This window comes from Stegodyphus dumicola, chromosome 5, assembly GCF_044657685.1.
Source record: "Stegodyphus dumicola isolate Sdum_Otavi_A_Nest chromosome 5, ASM4465768v1".
NCBI classification, from domain to species: domain Eukaryota; kingdom Metazoa; phylum Arthropoda; class Arachnida; order Araneae; family Eresidae; genus Stegodyphus; species Stegodyphus dumicola.
Genome location: NC_140772.1, coordinates 65047672 through 65065237, shown reverse-complemented (window position 1 = coordinate 65065237; position 17566 = coordinate 65047672). Strand labels below are relative to the sequence as shown.

Sequence of the window (17566 nt, the reverse complement as noted above, 5' to 3'; positions counted from 1 at the left end):
TCATCTCTCCAGCTTCCAAAAAATCCTAATGACTCTACAGATTTAATTTAAAACTTTTGTGAAATGTTGCCAGTTCTCATGAACAGACTTTGTTCACATTTTACAGAACAAAATTTTTTCATGATTTCTTGAGTAAGATTTCGACAACTTCTTTGTATAACGAGGAATTATTCATCTTCACATATTATGTAAAGTACTTAAGAAATTCCTTTGACTTCAAGCTTCAATTTCTGCGTTCTGTTTGCAAGCTATATAGAGAAGCTTAGTCTTCCCTAAGTAACGAATGCGAAAATTCAGTCAGTTTTTTTTATCAAGTACTAATATTTGAGAAAGGTCAATAAAAAATTCCCCTACAGCGTAAATTTGCATTAGTTAGAAAACTGCATTCTATAATATATTTAAAATATAAAACTTAGTTCTAAGTGTAAGTACATAATGTTTCTACATAACTAATTAAACAGGTTAAGATAAATACTTTGAGCAATATTTTTGTTTAGATGCATGTATGAAATAATACTATACGAAAGTAATTTGGGAAGACCATTTTATGATATTTCATCATAATAAATATTTACAATTACTGACAGTCGCTTTTCAGGGTTATTTATTTGATCCTGATATCAGTATCAAAACTATAACAAACAATTAAACTGTTTCACTGGTTAGAGACCTATCGACATAATTTTATAAATGTTGATAATTTTATAAATGACATGATGTCATAATTTTATAAATGACATATTTAAATAAATAATTATAATTTTATAAATGAATCATAATTGAACGGAAAACGACTCTTAATAAAGCTTAAGCTCTTAGTAAAAATACTTCCAGAAAAAATTTAAAAAGTATTAACTAACCATAGACTAATTTGTTTAACTCCTTAATAGGCAGGTCTTCAGAGATTTTTGAGCTCAGATTTCATTCCGTTATCCGGATTACAAGTTAGCAAGTTATCTGCTAATTACATTGGAATTATGAATGCAGCATTCAGTACATAGTTGATTTTAGTTCGCATTTTAATTTTTGTAAGTAAAATCCATTTATGTAATGTCTCCACAACTACAAATTGCTATATCGCACGAAAACATGCTGATTTTAAAGGTTGCATGTTTTGCACGCATAAGTTTATATTCAATAAAATACAGTTAAAATGTTTTTATGCACTAAGCTTTTATTTAAAATGTATATGATAACTGATGCTCTAAAAGGAGAAAAATAATTTTTTACATAGTTTAATGTAGGGTTCTTCAACCCGTAGCCCGCGGCAACGAGTGGTAGAACGAAGGTATTTTAGTGGCCCCACATTTGAATTTGAGGAAGCATTGCAGAATTTTAAGAAATTTTGATTTTAAGAAAAATTGTTTTGTCAGCTTTTTGTCGTAAAAAAACTTTTTTTAATCTTATTCTTGATATTTAAAGCATTTTATTGACATGCCTGATATTATTTGAGATAGAAGTTTCTGAAAATGATCTCAATGATTTGAGCTACCGCTTACTGGAAAAAGATCTACTTATTCACAATCTGTATTATTTTATGAAAGCTTTTGAGACAAAATTAATCCTGTCCGTAAGTCAGTTGCTAAATAAGAATTCCACTCACTTTCCAAAATTGATGGAGTGTGTGAAGAACTCTACAACATGGAATTCAAATAATTTTGCACAACGCATTTCAAATTTGAAAGAGGAATTAAAAATTTTCGTGAAATTCCATTTTCGTGAAAATGCAATTTTATCAGAATGTTATAATCGCCATTTTCAGTAGACGTTAGAAGTGTTCCACCTGAACTTCAATTAGAATTTATAGATTTACACTGTGACTCTGCAATAAAATGCAAGTTTCTTGAAAATCCTACATTAATTGATATTTATTCGAAGTACGTGACCGAAGACAAGTATCCAGGAATTCGTAAACATGCACTCTTCATGTCTTCTATCTCTGGCAGTACCTTCATATGTCAACAGCTTTTTATGGTTTGCAACAACACAGATTAAATTGGATATTGAAATTTTAATCAGGAATAAACAATGTCAAATTTCGCATTAAAACTAAAGTAACTTCCATCCCCGCTAGTAATGTAAATTTTTTTAAGTAAATGCATTTTGTAACATCGTTCTTGTGTTCGTTCTGCATTTTGTAACATCTATCTTTATACTTTTTCCATAGTTAAAAAAACTGCAAAACATTTAAATTCGGTTTCCACTTGACTTTTTGGAACCAATGCATATATACACAAATCTGTAACACTATCTCTTCGCTTAGAATTAATTGTAATCTTGTAAAACAAACTTCCCTTTTTTATGTAAATTTTCTGACTACACTATTTTTGACAAACATGTGGCCCGTGGATCTTTGTGAATTCATTGATGTGGCTCTCGGGTGTGAAAGGTTGAAGACCCCTAGTTTAATGGATATAATAGATTCAATAATTCTAATAACAGCATTATTCCACGATTTGATACCGAGAAAACTAAAAGTGGGGGGGGCGCCCCCGTAAATTAAAAAGGATAATGACTTACACATTTGACAATGAAATTAATTAACAAATTTCTTAATTTAGGGATCTCATGCATTTATTATTCACGATATAAAATTGTAGATGAATTCTGTAAATAGAGTTATTTCATTTATTATTCTTATTAAGCTATAAAATAAGTTATTTCTCCTTGTTTAGTGTATTAATTATCATATTTATTTTAAGTAAATGCTTATTGCTTATTGTATAAAATCTTTTTTCAATTGTATTTTATTTTATATCTTTTAGTCTCAGGTATACGTTATCAGTGATTAAATGTTTATTCATTATTAAAGCCAAAGCAATAAATTATAAGAATGCAATGAAATATAGAAAAAAAAAACTGGACTTTATTCAGAGAACGAAAACATCACTTTGAATATTCAGTTTCGCAAATTGTACGAAATAAAAAAATATCGCCTATTCGTCGTTAAAGTGCGCCAAGATGGCAAACTTGAAAAGCATTATAATTCCGTTTGCTTCAAACTGCAACACATTTAAAAGAACTAGAAAATCGCTAATTTAATATTTTTTTACCATTATTGCTTTAAAAAGAGAGCGAAATGTTTGTTCTTTAATCTCTCAAAATTTCAAAACTTTCAGTCCGAAACATTTTTAGATATTGAAATTTTAAAATTATGTACGTCAAATAATCTAAAAGATAGAGCTATTTTCAAAAATTCAGTAATTAAGTTCCAGTTTTCATACAAGTTTCACTGAAAAGACTTATTCCCGCTTTGTGCGATGGTGCAACAAAATAATTAATGATAAAATAAACCGTAAAATGTTTAGTTTGTTAGTTAAACGAAGATATGTGCGAAAAATCGGTTAAACATCAAAAAGAAAAAATAGCTGAATCTAGCCTTGAAGCAATTCCTTTACCACATTACATTGTCATCGAACAACAGCGCATGTAGTAAACTTGAACTCTTTAGGAATTAGCTTTATCAGGAATTAGCTTGAAAATATCTAAATAAAAGTTTATAAACATAGTATATTGTAAATGTAATGTGAGTTAAAATAATGTTAAAATTTGTGTCATTTAAGATTGAATACGTTTGGACCACAGCAGTATCACATTCACTGTGAGGGTAGACATCCGAAACTTTACCAGAAGACAACGAACGTGGAAACAGAGTGAAAACATACCTCTCCGACGAACTGGTACAGGACTGGCTATTAGATGAAACACTGCATAATTCGCCAGCGCATCTTTGGTGGTGAACATTGTTTGTGTGCGGAACTATACTGTAAAACCCGTTTCCGTGTTGAAGAATACGTAATGCAACAAAACATGTATATAGGGGCTTTTCTGAAAGGCGACAGTTTTTACCTTTCATGAAATGAATGCATATTAAAGCAAAAAATGTAACTATTATGAACGTTAATGTTTCATATTACATATTTAAATGCTATGATACGCAGCTATCACTCTTTAGAGTATTATTACATAAATTCAATTTTGTAACTATAAATTGTAAATAAATCTAATTGCTGAACATTTATTTTTTTTTTCTTTTTCCCTAAGACTTGTTTATAAATTCTGCACAAAATATAAATATCGCAACTTAATGTTATCATCCTCTACATATGTTTAAGATATCCAAGAATTGATTTCTTAATTTCTAAGAAAGCTCTCTTCGAATCCTTAGCCCTTTTATCCTAGCAGGTTTCCTCACCAGCTAATGTTTCTGGTGTCAGATCTCGTAGCAGGCATAGTATATTCACATGAAGCCGTTACTCAAATATTACAAATTTTGTAAAAAACAAAATGAGTATTCCAAAAAATTTCACTGGTTGTCATTGCAATGTATATTTTGAAGTAATTACAAATTTGTCAGTAATCATTATATGCTTACATCATAAGTTCTATGAACTGAAGAAAATTCCTTTACTTTAGCAAGAAAAAGTGGTTTTAAATTTATCGTCTTTAAATTTATCTAAATAGTAAAAGCTTCGATCACGGTTTATTTTTTCTCTCCAGTTTTATGTTATTATATGTGCTTACGATTACACACTAATTATAAGAATAAATATGAAATTGGTGCATTATAAAAAATACTTCAAGGGCAATTTTTAAAATTTTTTTTAAATGCCATTTTTCTAGAAAAGCAAATTACTACTCAAAACCCCTGCGTGCAACACATGATGTTTTAACATCAGATTCGGACTAAACGTGTTCTGTATTACAAGGAATATTGGGATTTCCTGACAGAACAATATATTTTATTACTGAGCAAATTACACTGCAACAGGTAAATACATTTTTGAAGCTTAATAGGCGCTTTTACAAAATTAATAAACTTAAATTGGTAAATAGCTATTTAAGACGATAATCCATTTACGTGGCACAATCTTGAGTGATAAATTCTGAAAAAAAAAAAAAAAAAAAAAAAACCTAAATGAGCAAGACCATTTACACTGAGAACAACAGTACATATGGAATAACGTTACGTTTTATACGACACCAAACTCTTTCAGCACTTTGGTTATTAAACACTGGGAATATTTTTTCAAGATGTATTAAAGTTTGAAGTTAATGTTATTACATTATTCCTAGTCCATTCAGTTTGTTTTTCTTAATATACTGATGTAGAAGTTTGATGAATATGGCTTAAATGCGTTAATGATAGAACTTACTATTTCAGATTGATTAGCAAATGATGTTACCATTACGCTATTAAGTAAATATTTTAGAAGCCATAATATATAAACAGAAACGTCAAGAAAATTTTATGCACCTATTTCTTAAATTTCATAACTTGCCTTTGCAAAGTCTTTTATCACAACTGAAGGTATAGACTTTATTTAACTACGTAAACATCATGTGGAAAACTCTACAGGACAGTTATCATTTTCAAAGAAATAATATATACATTATACTCCACAGGTAATAGCTAGACTCTTACTCTGATACTTTAATTGTAAAATAAAACTTAGAGAAAAGTCAGTAAATTTATATACGCATTTATTTTATATAATTATACGTCGTCTAAAAAAGGTAATTTCTACGACCAGCAAAACGCTATTTATGGAAATATTTCGCCTGTTGACAATAGTTCCCAAAGCAGCTGATAAATCAGACCAAGGAAACACTTTATCCGTATAATCAAATTTCAATACACATTCAAGTTATTACATAGGAATATGTTTGTATTTCTCCTCGATATCAAAAATATGAATATGCAGAAGCATTTTTGAAAGACATCGTGTAATGTAAAATCAGATTTAGAGTTCCGTTAATTTTAGAGAAAATCTTCAAGCATTTTTAACTGTTTGATAATTGCATTTTTGACTCAAAATAGCAAGTAAAATTGAGCCATTTTCGAAATTTCTTTGATAAAATAATAAAGCGATTAAAAGTCTATACAACGTCATATATAACAAACTAAAATGCAAAGCAATAATTGATAATAATAAATCATACTAAAAAAATAAGAGATAATGTCATAAGCCAAAGTCGACAGATTTTTATAAGTATGGAAGGCCTCAAAAACATTTTAGGATAATTTTAAAAGATGACTAAAATTAAAAAAAATAATTAAAGGACTAACAGTGAGCAGAGTTGGAGATTTACTGATACCCTCTCCCCTGTTAAAAATTCATGTTTTAATGCCCTTTTAAAGAAAAATTTAGATTGCAATCTATTTTAAACAATACTTATTTTTTCATGAAAAAAATGCAATGTTGAATGATGAAAGGTTTAATCTTGGATTTTAGTGATAGAAAGCAAAATAGCTTAACAGAAACTGAACAGGAGCGAATTTCCTCTTTTAATAAATTTTTTTGTTAAAAGTAATTTTGAAGAGCAAATATTGAACACACACACATATGCTCGCCCACACGTGCACACAGAAAAACAGGATAATGTCATTTATTTTGGTTACAAGAATCACAGAATTTTAGATTAGGATTCGAATAAATGGCTCTAAAATTTAGAATACAATTAAATCTAACCTGCGTCATTGAGATGTAAGAAAAAGAAAGGAAATTGCGAGATTAAAATTCAGAAATTAAGTAAATGAAGAAATCAGTGAAATGCTTATCATGTCAAACAAATTCTCCCCTCTTCAAATGTAAAAATGTGGTTTAAACACAATAAACTAAATATAAATATAATACGACGGCTAACACCTCAGTTTATTTATTTATTTACGGCGGGCACTAACCCTTTTAGGCTTTGGCTAATAGTGGTCATTTTATTAGAGGCACCTAACAGATGGCCACCATTACCTCCTATGAAAAAACAGACAATTTACATACATACCTTTTCCGAGATTCAAACCTCGGCGTTTAGCACAGTAATCAGAGTCACTAAGCACTTCCTCGTGTTGGTGGACCTCAATTTAATTACATGAGAAATGGTAATAATACACCTTTAAACCATTCGCGCAGTTCATTTTATCAGAAATGAAGCATTCACTGCAACAAAATAATAATTCTATTTCCTGAATCATAACGTATTTGAACCCAGTAACTCGTAAAGAATTGTCATAGCTAATTAGATAACTAAAATAAACTTTCTCCGGCTCAATCGAATTTTTGCCTAAATTAAAAAGAGAAAAGCGAAATATTTATATTGCATTAAATGTAGCAAATTCTTTTTAGAATGGTGAGTATAGCAAAGAAAATCTTAATAAATGGCCTGAACCATTGGATTTTCAAACTTATTTATATTTTTTTGTCTAACAAAACAATAAACTACGAGTATTATGATTACTGTGAACAGAAATAAAGGAAATGGTGCTATAGGAAATATTAATCTAAACTCTTTCCCTTTTTCAGTATAAGTTCCCTTTATGAAAATTCACCTTTCAAAGGGGGACCTCCTGGAAATTAATGAGCTCCCCAAGCTTATTACGCATGTAGAAAAATATAATGTAAAAAATGGTATCAAAAACATCGAAATTTTTCTAACAACACTATTAAAAAAAAAGGGAGACCAAAATTTCCGGAATAAGTGCCGGTAGAAAAAATTATCAGATTGTGGTTTCGTTTTCGAACTTTTGTATGTATCACTTTCGCAGATAAATAAATTCGTTCAGAATTATAGATAAAAAATTCTACTGTATAACAACAAAGAAAATTCAAACGATTGTGTCAAAGTACAGGTTATGTGGTATTAGAAACATCTCTTATTAATTATTTAAAAATGATGTAACCTTGCGTTGGTAAACGATTACTTATAGATTAATCGGCGGTAGCAAATCTAAACAAAGAGGACAGTATTCTAAATGTAGGTAGAATTTTGAGATCAAGTCGTCGGACATCGACGTCCTTCAAGACTATTGATGCCCAGTAACTTACAGATAGAGGGTACTGATATTCAACCTTTAGGTGACTACTGTGAGACAGTAGAGTAAACATTAATTGAAATTAAATGAAGTTTATCGATTCCCATCAAGAAAGATCAACGTCTTTTTTAATCGTCAATGACCTATAGATTGCAGTCACCGGAGGATATGCATTTCAACCCATAGGTCACCAGCTTGAAGCAATGGAATAATTTAGATAAATTTAGAAGTATAATTAAACCAAATGATACGGTACCTGTGAAAGCAGCTGACCCCGGTGACCTGTCATTGATTGGTGTAATACAACGTGGTTATTTAGATAAATTGTAAAAGTTCAATGAAACGAAAGGAGATGTTTCACTATAACTGAGAAACACTGGTGACCATCAAACCTAAGTTTAAGAGTGCTCATTAAGTACATAAAATATTTGGGACCTATAAGGTTTCCGATCACTAACGCAGAATTTGAAGTATCTTCGCAATAGTAGCACTTGCCAAATCAAGTAGATGATAAGTATTTGGAAATGTATCATAACGGAAATGTAACATATCTAAGTAAGTTAGCTACAATTTAACTTGGCGTCTATTCAGATTTCACGCTAAGCGAATTAACTAATAACACCGCAGAACACAACCGTTTACGACGTCAGTGGCGTCAAGCTAGAGCTCATTGGAGGACGAAGTGGAGATCTGTTGCGTTTCCTGATGAAGGCCGGTTCCGCTTTGGTGCCAGCGATAGCCGTGTGTTGGTTAGAAAGAGGTCAAGTGAGCGCCTGCAAACCAAAGTGTCTGCGGCCTTGACAAATTGGACCTTTATCAGGAATTATGATCTGGAGCAATTTCGTATGACAGCAGGAGCACTTTCATGTTATCCCACGCACCCTGACAGCAAATTGGTTTAGTCTGGTGATTCATCCTGTTCCGCTGTCATTCTTGAACAGTATTTAAGGAAATGTTTTCCAGCAGGATGACGCCCTGTTATGCAGACGATACTGCCCTGGCAGTAAAGTCTGTTAATATAAATCACGCCATCAAAAAACTCTAAGATGTCATTCCTAGCATTGAAAGATGGTGCGCGCAATGGAAAATCCAAATAAACGCAGCCAAATCTCAACTTGTTCTCATACGCAGAAGAAAAAGGAACACACCTGTCAAAAGAGGACTTTATCTATTTAACGAAATTGTTCCCCATGCCAAGTACCTCGGAGTGATTATAAATGATCGCTTAACGTGGACTAACCATATAAATTACGTCAGGGATAAGGCTTTACAAATTATCAAATGTCTCTTCCCAATTATTGGTAAATACGCCACTCAGGAAAGAAGCGGCTCATCTACACGTCTACGATCGGACCGATCATGACTTATGCCTCCCCAGCCTGGGCCGCCCTCGCCAAAACTGACCTCAATAAATTATGTGTTGTGCAGAACCGCTATCTCAGGATTATCACGAATGCTCATTATTTCGTGACAAATAAGTGCCTACAAGATGATCTCAAGATCTACCTCTTAGATACGTTCATCAGAAAGCAAAATCGGAATTTCGTTAGAGAAGCCCAGAACTGCAATTATATGCGTCAATTTAACCTCTTTGAATATGAAATATTGCACGAAGACAGGCACCTTAGACCATTTACTGCATTTATCCTCAATGAAAATCAGAACTTTCAAACTTAAGTTTTTACTCTGTGTATACTTGTAATACTGAAACGCTTAAAGTTAAGCAGCCACTATAGGGGTCAAGGCGCGGGAGGGTGACCTCCTACGTGACTACGAACTCAAGTCTTCTACTGCTTATTGTAGATCTCTCACTGCTCCTATTTGTTTCAAATTTCTTTTATTTTATTTATTTCAACTTCTAGTTTACTGAAAAAATATGTTTTTTATGTCTCTGCAATTGAATATTTTGTAAATAGCAAATTTTCCATGATTTTCGCATACACGTCTCAACAGCCAATCAGAAGACCTCTACTAAGAGATATCTTTGAATGCTTCTGCTGGATTACCTGCATACTTTTACTTTGTAAATACGTATTTTATTTTTGTATATAGTCTTCCTAATTGTGAAAAAAATGCCCGATGAGTTTATGCGCTGAATATTTGTAAAAATACACACTGTTCTTGAAACTTGAACCAGCATCTCTCCAGCCTACTAGATGCCGCTATGCGTCACGTGACAATGTAGTAACGCCCTCTTTCACTTTGCATTTTGTCCTCCGGACACACTCATGCATTTGCTATACCTGCAGTGTACTTATTAATTCATGACAGCCGATATACAGCTTGCTATTTGCAAGCTACACACGGCAATAGTGGGAAAAGGAAAAGGAACAGGATGACGCTCCTCCTCAATGCGCTGTTGTAACCCAGCATGCTCTACAGTGTGTCGACATGTTGCCTTGGTGTGCTAGATCACCAGATCTTTCTCGAATCGAGTACGTATGGGACATCAGACAACTCCAGCGTCATCCATAACCAGCATTAACCGTCCCTGTATTGGTTGACCAAATGAAAGCATGGAACTCCATCCCACAAACTGATATCCGGCAGCTGTACTATGCAATTCATGCACATTTGCATGCTTGCATTCAAACTTCTGGCAGTTACATCAGTTATTAATACACCAGCATTTCATATTTAAAATGGCTCTTCTAGTACTTATATTAACCTGAGATTTTGAAAATTGAATCAATTAAATATGTTACTAGACAAATGTATTGCCAAAATTTCATTACACTACAATAGATTTTTCTTGGTATTGGGATTAATTTTTCCATTAGTGTTATGTAAACAATTATTAATCTTCAATTTGTAATTTTACTGTCGTAAACAACATGCGTAACTGTATGTTTTTAAATACATAATTTGAAAACAATAAGTAAATTTAACTATCGAAATTAATAAGCCAGGTCAACAAAATCTTCATTCCTAGCCCTACATTTGGTAAAAAAAAACACGTTGTTAATAATAATTATAAATCATTTCAAAAATAGAACAATAGGGGAATTGTAGTACTCCATATTTTTACTGGAACTAAATAGTTAATTAAAAGTAAACCGAAATGACTATGCATAGCCTGGATTAGCTATGCATAGCCTGATGAGCTATGCATAGCCTGGATTGCGATAATTAGGTCTAACACACTTCTGCAACAAATGTTATTTACATTGAAGTAAGTAAAAAGATGTAGAGGTGTATACACCAAGTCAAATTTCTAGTGGTGATGATGATTGCAGTATTAGAAATTTGACTGATGGTACGCTGTTAGAACTACAAAACATTCCGCGTTTGTTGAGTAGCAATTATATGGTTTCCTAACAGATCGCTATTTGGAAAGTTTATCAGCGACATTTAACAAAAGAAGTTTAAGATACTGTTAATCTGAGAAATCATAATATATTATTACATAGATTGCATTCTACAAGTTGATATTCTGATGGTATAATTTGAACAATTCCTCTTTAGCGTGAAATTTTTGTAGTTGAACTGCATCATGTTTCGTTATATGTGGTAAATTCAATATAAATTTCAATGAGGAAATATGTGAAAACTAATTTTCTTTTAAACTAACTGGCAATAAAGGCTTAAATAATTGCAGGATTCGTTGGGAAATATATTCAGTCCAAAATGTTTTTAAGTGTTGTGATTGTAAATAAGTATGACTGTAAGGATCTTAAGTTTTACTAAAGTTTATTTTATTTTAAAATTTTACTATCCTCTCTTATTTTCCACTTCCGACCAGAGTAAACTCGTTAACTTGTTTATGCAAACTGTACTTGCAAACGCTTAAGTATTTAAGTTGTGGCTTTTTGTAAAGATCACAGTTAGATGGGTAGAGAGCGAACCTTCTTGTCACTATACTTCACTCGAGCTTGCAATCAGACGCTGCCCGCTTTAAGGACAGAATTTTGAGTCCTCTTGAAAGCTAAAGACGAATTGTAGTTTTCCGCAGTTTGCGTACTACATATGTATTTAAAAGGCCAGTCTTAGTGTTTATCATTTGTGTAAAGTATTCAAGGTTAGCTTTTATTTAAATTTTAGTTAGTCAGTAGTTCTTAATTTTTTTACTTTCAGACCACAAGTGGCTGGTCTTTGTATCCCGAAGTGAGGGAACGCCTGTAATATCGTGGAAAATAAAGGGTAATTTAACCCTTCTCATCTTGTCATCCTTGCTACACTTCTTAGGACATAGTTTGTAAGTCAGGACACGTCATGTTCCCAAAGCATATTAGAAGAAATAGTAGTCCTGTTATGACAAATTTCATAATAAAGTGCTATATGAATTCGGAATTTTTCGTTACATTTTCTTCCTGCAAACTTTGAAGTGGTTAATGTGTTATGTTTTCGTAAATAGTTTTGAAATAAATGTACAAAATGTAATCTAACGGAGCGTTCAACTTATGTCATCTACTACATAAAAATGATGGTTAGGATCTCTTGTGCGACTGACGAAATTATTACTTTGACACCACTGAACGTTTCCTCGAAACGTGTTTCAGCCTTTAGTCATACTGGCAGATTCTCTCTAACCAGATCCCTCCAAGGAATACCTTAACGTCATTATTACTACTGTAAGGCATAAAACAGCATTGCTCGCCATTTTTTAGGTTCGAAGTACCATGCTCCGTTAACTGAAATCTCACACATTAAGTTCGTAGCTCGCAGAAAAATGTTTCAGTGTTTTTAGCAGAATATCCTTTCTACTAATGTCCACTCGCAGTGAGATTTAATGCCTACTCGTCAAGATCACGCTTGAAGAAAAAAATATAAATTTTTTGCGCATTGTTTCAAAGGATGAATATGTTTATCTCAAATAAAATTCTGAATATTGTTGAGAAAATGTGCAACGTACGCAAACAGAATCCAAACGAAACTGCGTTTCATGCTCTTTGTACAGAATATTGTACTCATCTTGCTATAGATATATATATATATTAATATTTCCAATGGCTAGGCAAAAAGTTACAGAGAGCTAAAATCTTCTAAAAAGAGGTTACAAACAATAGAACTAAAAACAACAAAAAAAAAAAAAAAAAAAAAGATGTCACGTTGCTATATATTAAAAATCGCCATTAATACTGAGAAGATGAAAATATAAATAGTGGCTTGTCTTGCTTTTCACTAATATTAAGTAGTCATGACTTTTAGTAAGACAAATTCTTGATTAAAAATATTTTCGAGATTTCCTATTTTTTAGCCATAAAATTATATGATATTAATATAAGAATACTGAATTTCACTTAGAAAGTAAGTTCATTTATTCCTCTAAATTTTCTGTTTAAAGATATACATAAAATTGTGATTATAATTAGAGTTTTGTATTTAATATTGGAAGAAGAACATTCAATTATACAAAAAATTAAGTTAGGAAGTTATCATTTTCCCCACAAAGATCGCTTAAAACAGAAAATTTAAATATAGGTTTGGAACAAATAATAGAAGACTTTGAAATCGTTACACTTACTTTTCCAGAAAGTGTAGCTATCCATCACCTCATCGCTATCTGTTGACCGCAAGCTATGCAGACCAAAATCAGTGATTTTAAGGGCAAATCGGCTATCAACCAAGCAGTTAGAAGACTTCAGATTGCCATGGGATCTAACGTCACTGTTATGCAAGTACGCCATTCCCTGTAACAGGAATAATTTCTAAATAATTGTGAAATGAACCATAACTTCAGTAAACTAAATCTGAATTATTTTCAACGTAGGATATACACTTTAAACAGACTGATTTTCTTTGGTTAGCGTAAACTAGGATTAAATTCCCAGCAGACATAAAAGCGAATTATCGCCTGCTCTGAAATATCAACAAAGTCTTGAAAAGGTTTAAAATAAACTTTTTGTTTAAATCAGAACTTTAACATAAACGCACGTGTCGTGGTTAACAAAACAACCACCACATTTCGCGATGTAACTTAATTAATAATCAGATTCAAAATTTAAATTTAGCAGAATAATATAATGAAGCCGAAGAATACAATCTTATCTGAGCTAGCAAAAACCTAGTTACGTGGCTTCAAGAGGCAGAAACATGCCCTATATTACAATCTAAAACTTCGACATGAATACTCTCAAACCGATTTACTTTCTATTCTAGTGAAGAGATGGAAAAGAAAAATGATAGTAATGGCTGAAATTATAAATAACAGTTACAAAGTATTTCTCCCACCTTCTTGGCATGCCTTCGTGATGTAGTGGTCAGCACACTCAGTGCGTATTGAGAGGTCCGTGGTTCGATACCCAGCGAGTGCCACTGTAGAGACATTAGGAATTTTTTGGAAGCAGAATAGATGACAAATTAACAACGCATTCACCGGGAATCGAACCTCGAACCTCTGGAATACCGGCCCAGTGTGGAGACCACCACACCACGAAGGCACGCCAAGAAGGTGAGAGACATACCTTATACAGTTAATTAAAATAATAATTACTCTACATCTTTAAGTCTGCACATACTATTACTTTTCCATTAGGAGTTTCGTTACACAGAAATACCTTATACAGTTAAATTAAAATAATAATAACTCTACATCTTTAAGTCTGCACATACTATTACTTTTCAACATTAACGTTCTGTATAACGTTAATGTTGCTCACTGAGGTAAGATTGACTTGAATAGCATGGAAGGGCATTATAAAGTATTGTTAAAACATATCTCTAATTATTTATATACATGATATAAAGTATAATAATAGATAATCATTTCATTTAACGCTTTCGAATCGGAAACAACTATTAAAATGATCTTACATTCGTTTATCAGATAGTCTCCTGATTGCCCAGGTTAATTGCTGTTCCTCATCTCTATAATGCATAGCTTATTGATTCCTGGGTTTGCTGTCAATTGAAGAGTTGCTAATCGTTCTTTTGTCTTGGTTTGAGTACCAGCCTTACCTGAATGGAATTTTTCTTCTCTTTCCTTTATCATCAGAAATTTCCCTTTTGCCATTATTCCAAATTTTGGCTTTTACTGCTATTGAAAACTCTTCTTTGCAGTTCACCTAAGGAACCAAACTAATAAATGCTAATGTGTAACGAAACTCCAAATGGAAAATAACTCCTTCAGTTAAGTACGCAACTGGTTACTTTCTGATAATTTACATCATCTTATATGATCTGAACAGAGACCAGTATACATAGAAGTTTCAGGAACTTAGAAAGCTTACGTTTGGAATTCGAGCGATGCGAAATCGCTATAACATATAATTTTTGTAATTATTTAATTTTATGTATTAAACTATAGCAGATGTTAAGTTCATTCGCCAGTTCTGATTTGAGCAACAGGTATACTATTTCATAAAACTGTATTTTATGACTTTTTATCTAGAAAATCATTTTGCAAGCATATTAAATTTGTGATTTAAACAGAACACTTTTTATTCGACTGAATCCTATGACGAAAATTTTTATATTGTGGTAATAGTTGAATATAACTGAATGGTAAAACTGGAGAACTTATACACGAACATAAACTGATTTGACGTTTAATATAGGTTATTAGAAGGTCATTAGAAAGAGAAGTTCATTCGAAGAAAAATTCGATTCTGTTATTCACATATTACTGTCTATCGTCCATAAAAATATGACTTAAAATGTGCGCTATATTACTTTGAAATAGGGTTAATTTGAAAGCCAAAAGATTCTTTAATTTATAAAAGTATTATTTATGATATAAATGACTGCTCTTTAAACCATTAAGTAATATTAAAACAAGTGACTTAAAATGTTAATTAAAAATAATAAATAAACCTAAAATATAAGGTTTTAAAGTTGAAGGTTCACAAATGGCAAAAAGTAGAACAAACAAAATTAATTTAAAAATCATACTTCTGAGAAAGGGATTATTACATTTAGTAATTTAGTTATAACTGATGTTTGATAGAGGCAGCTGACTTTGCTTCTGAAAATATTTATCCTAGGTATGTGTTTAAAATTACAAAGTTTGTCTCAAAAGTTGAACTTAAGTGGGATTTCCCAACAACAAACCAAGCTGTAGTTTAGCCATCATATTAAAGTTCTCTGAAGGCTACAAAAATTTAAAAAAAAACATAGAATTGCAGAAACCGTCATCAGACAACGTTTATTAAAGTCAGTTGAGCTATTTCTTAGAGACGCGGATGTGATTAAGATGCATAATATATCATTGTCCAACAATACAATTCAGAGACGCATTACATAAGTAGCCATAGATGTGATGAAACATATTTTACTTGAAATAAAGGCATCTTTCACCTTTTCCTTCAATCCTTCGATCTAATGAGTACGCCGATATTAATTCGTGTTTTCAAATACTCGTTTTGATAAAGAGAGGGCATCCATAAGGAGACCGTAAAGAGATCCGTAAAGGACATTTAGAGAACATCCGTGAAAACGTACATTTCTGTAAACCACTCAACACTACTACGAAAGGTGAAGGATTAATGGACATGGTAAGTTTATTCTTTGAAAATAATGACCTGCAATGGAAAAAATTGTGTGGAGTGTGTAGCGACCAATCAATGTTGAAGAACTCGCACCTCACTGCATGATTTCCCAATTTGTGCTTGCTAACAAGACCTTTCCAAAGCCTTTACAAGATGTGTTCTATTCTTTGGTGACAGTTGTCAAAGAGTAATGTTATATGAAATATAGTTCCCTCAATACACATTTGTTCAAGGAATTAATTAAAAAATTAACTCTGATAACGAAGTTCTGTTTTACTCTGCTGACCACTGTTATAAAAATAAAATGTTATTTGCCGAGTTTTTAAATTGAAAAATGATATGAAACCGCTTTTAGAAAGGAAAACAGGAGTTTATAACATACTTCAGTGATGAGACCTGAATTCAAAGCATAGCTTATTGATTTCATAACTTACAGCAGCTACTTTGAAACTACAATATAAAAAAACGCAGATTATTTTTCTTAGAGGTAATATAATATATAGTGGTTCGCATTAACGTCCGAAAAACGACGTCGTAAAGTAAATTTTGAAATCTTTGCTATGTGTGAACACCTTTGCACTAAAACTGAAGAAAAGGAGATGAAAACTATATATAATTTGCTGGAGAAAATTAATGGCCATTTTCAAGCTTTTGATTCAGAAATTCTTCTTTATATCGAATCTAAAAATAGGGACCCATTCAATTATTTAACTAAATAATTATGTACAATTATGTGAGGAAAAATAATGGGAAAAATTATTTCTGAATTCTAAAGGTGTGGAATTAGTAAGGTAAATATTTAGATGATTCACGAATGGCGAAACTGAAAAACAAAATTTTATTTGAGAAAGCAAATTACTATAATCTCACAGTAGTTGATATATAAATAAAACAAATTTATTCAAAGCAAACATTTGTATTGCTATGTCATGAGCGGATAAAATATTAAAATTGTTTCCTTTTTCCAACATTTTGCAACCTTTTTTAAACTGAAATCGGGATGATTTTAGTTTTTTAAGGAAAGTATATAAGAAAACATGCAGTTAATTTGTTACTGAAACATCTGTCTTAAGAAAAACATTTACTTAAATGACATACTACAAGAACTGGTCTTGTGTATACGTTACATAGGTTTAGGAAACCATTCAACCAATTTAAACGTCAATTATCAAGAATGAGATATGAGATAAAAACCGAATATCAGCGGTTTTATTTTCTGATCTATTAAAGAAGCGAAATATTACAATATTTTTTTTTACTTGTAGCTGAACAGCTTGTAAAACCATATTTCGTTGTGACGACTTCATAATATTTTGTTTAAGCACTTTTA

The 17566-nt window shown here is 31.7% G+C and overlaps 1 protein-coding gene and 1 long non-coding RNA gene across 2 annotated transcripts in view; one reads left to right on the top strand and one right to left on the bottom strand.

The window, feature by feature from the left end:
- The window catches only part of LOC118188790 (uncharacterized), a 30463-nt gene extending 26456 nt beyond the window's left edge, over positions 1 to 4007 (top strand). Inside the window, exon 3 of the long non-coding RNA XR_004758164.2 lies at positions 3564 to 4007. This is a non-coding gene — a long non-coding RNA (uncharacterized LOC118188790). The remainder of the gene's footprint in view (positions 1 to 3563) is intronic.
- The window catches only part of LOC118186995 (atrial natriuretic peptide receptor 1-like), a 1070353-nt gene that overhangs the window by 278572 nt on the left and 774215 nt on the right, over positions 1 to 17566 (bottom strand). The window contains exon 13 of the mRNA XM_085816725.1: positions 13275 to 13440. Within this exon, the coding sequence (XP_085672851.1) occupies positions 13275 to 13440 (166 nt within the window). The remainder of the gene's footprint in view (positions 1 to 13274; positions 13441 to 17566) is intronic.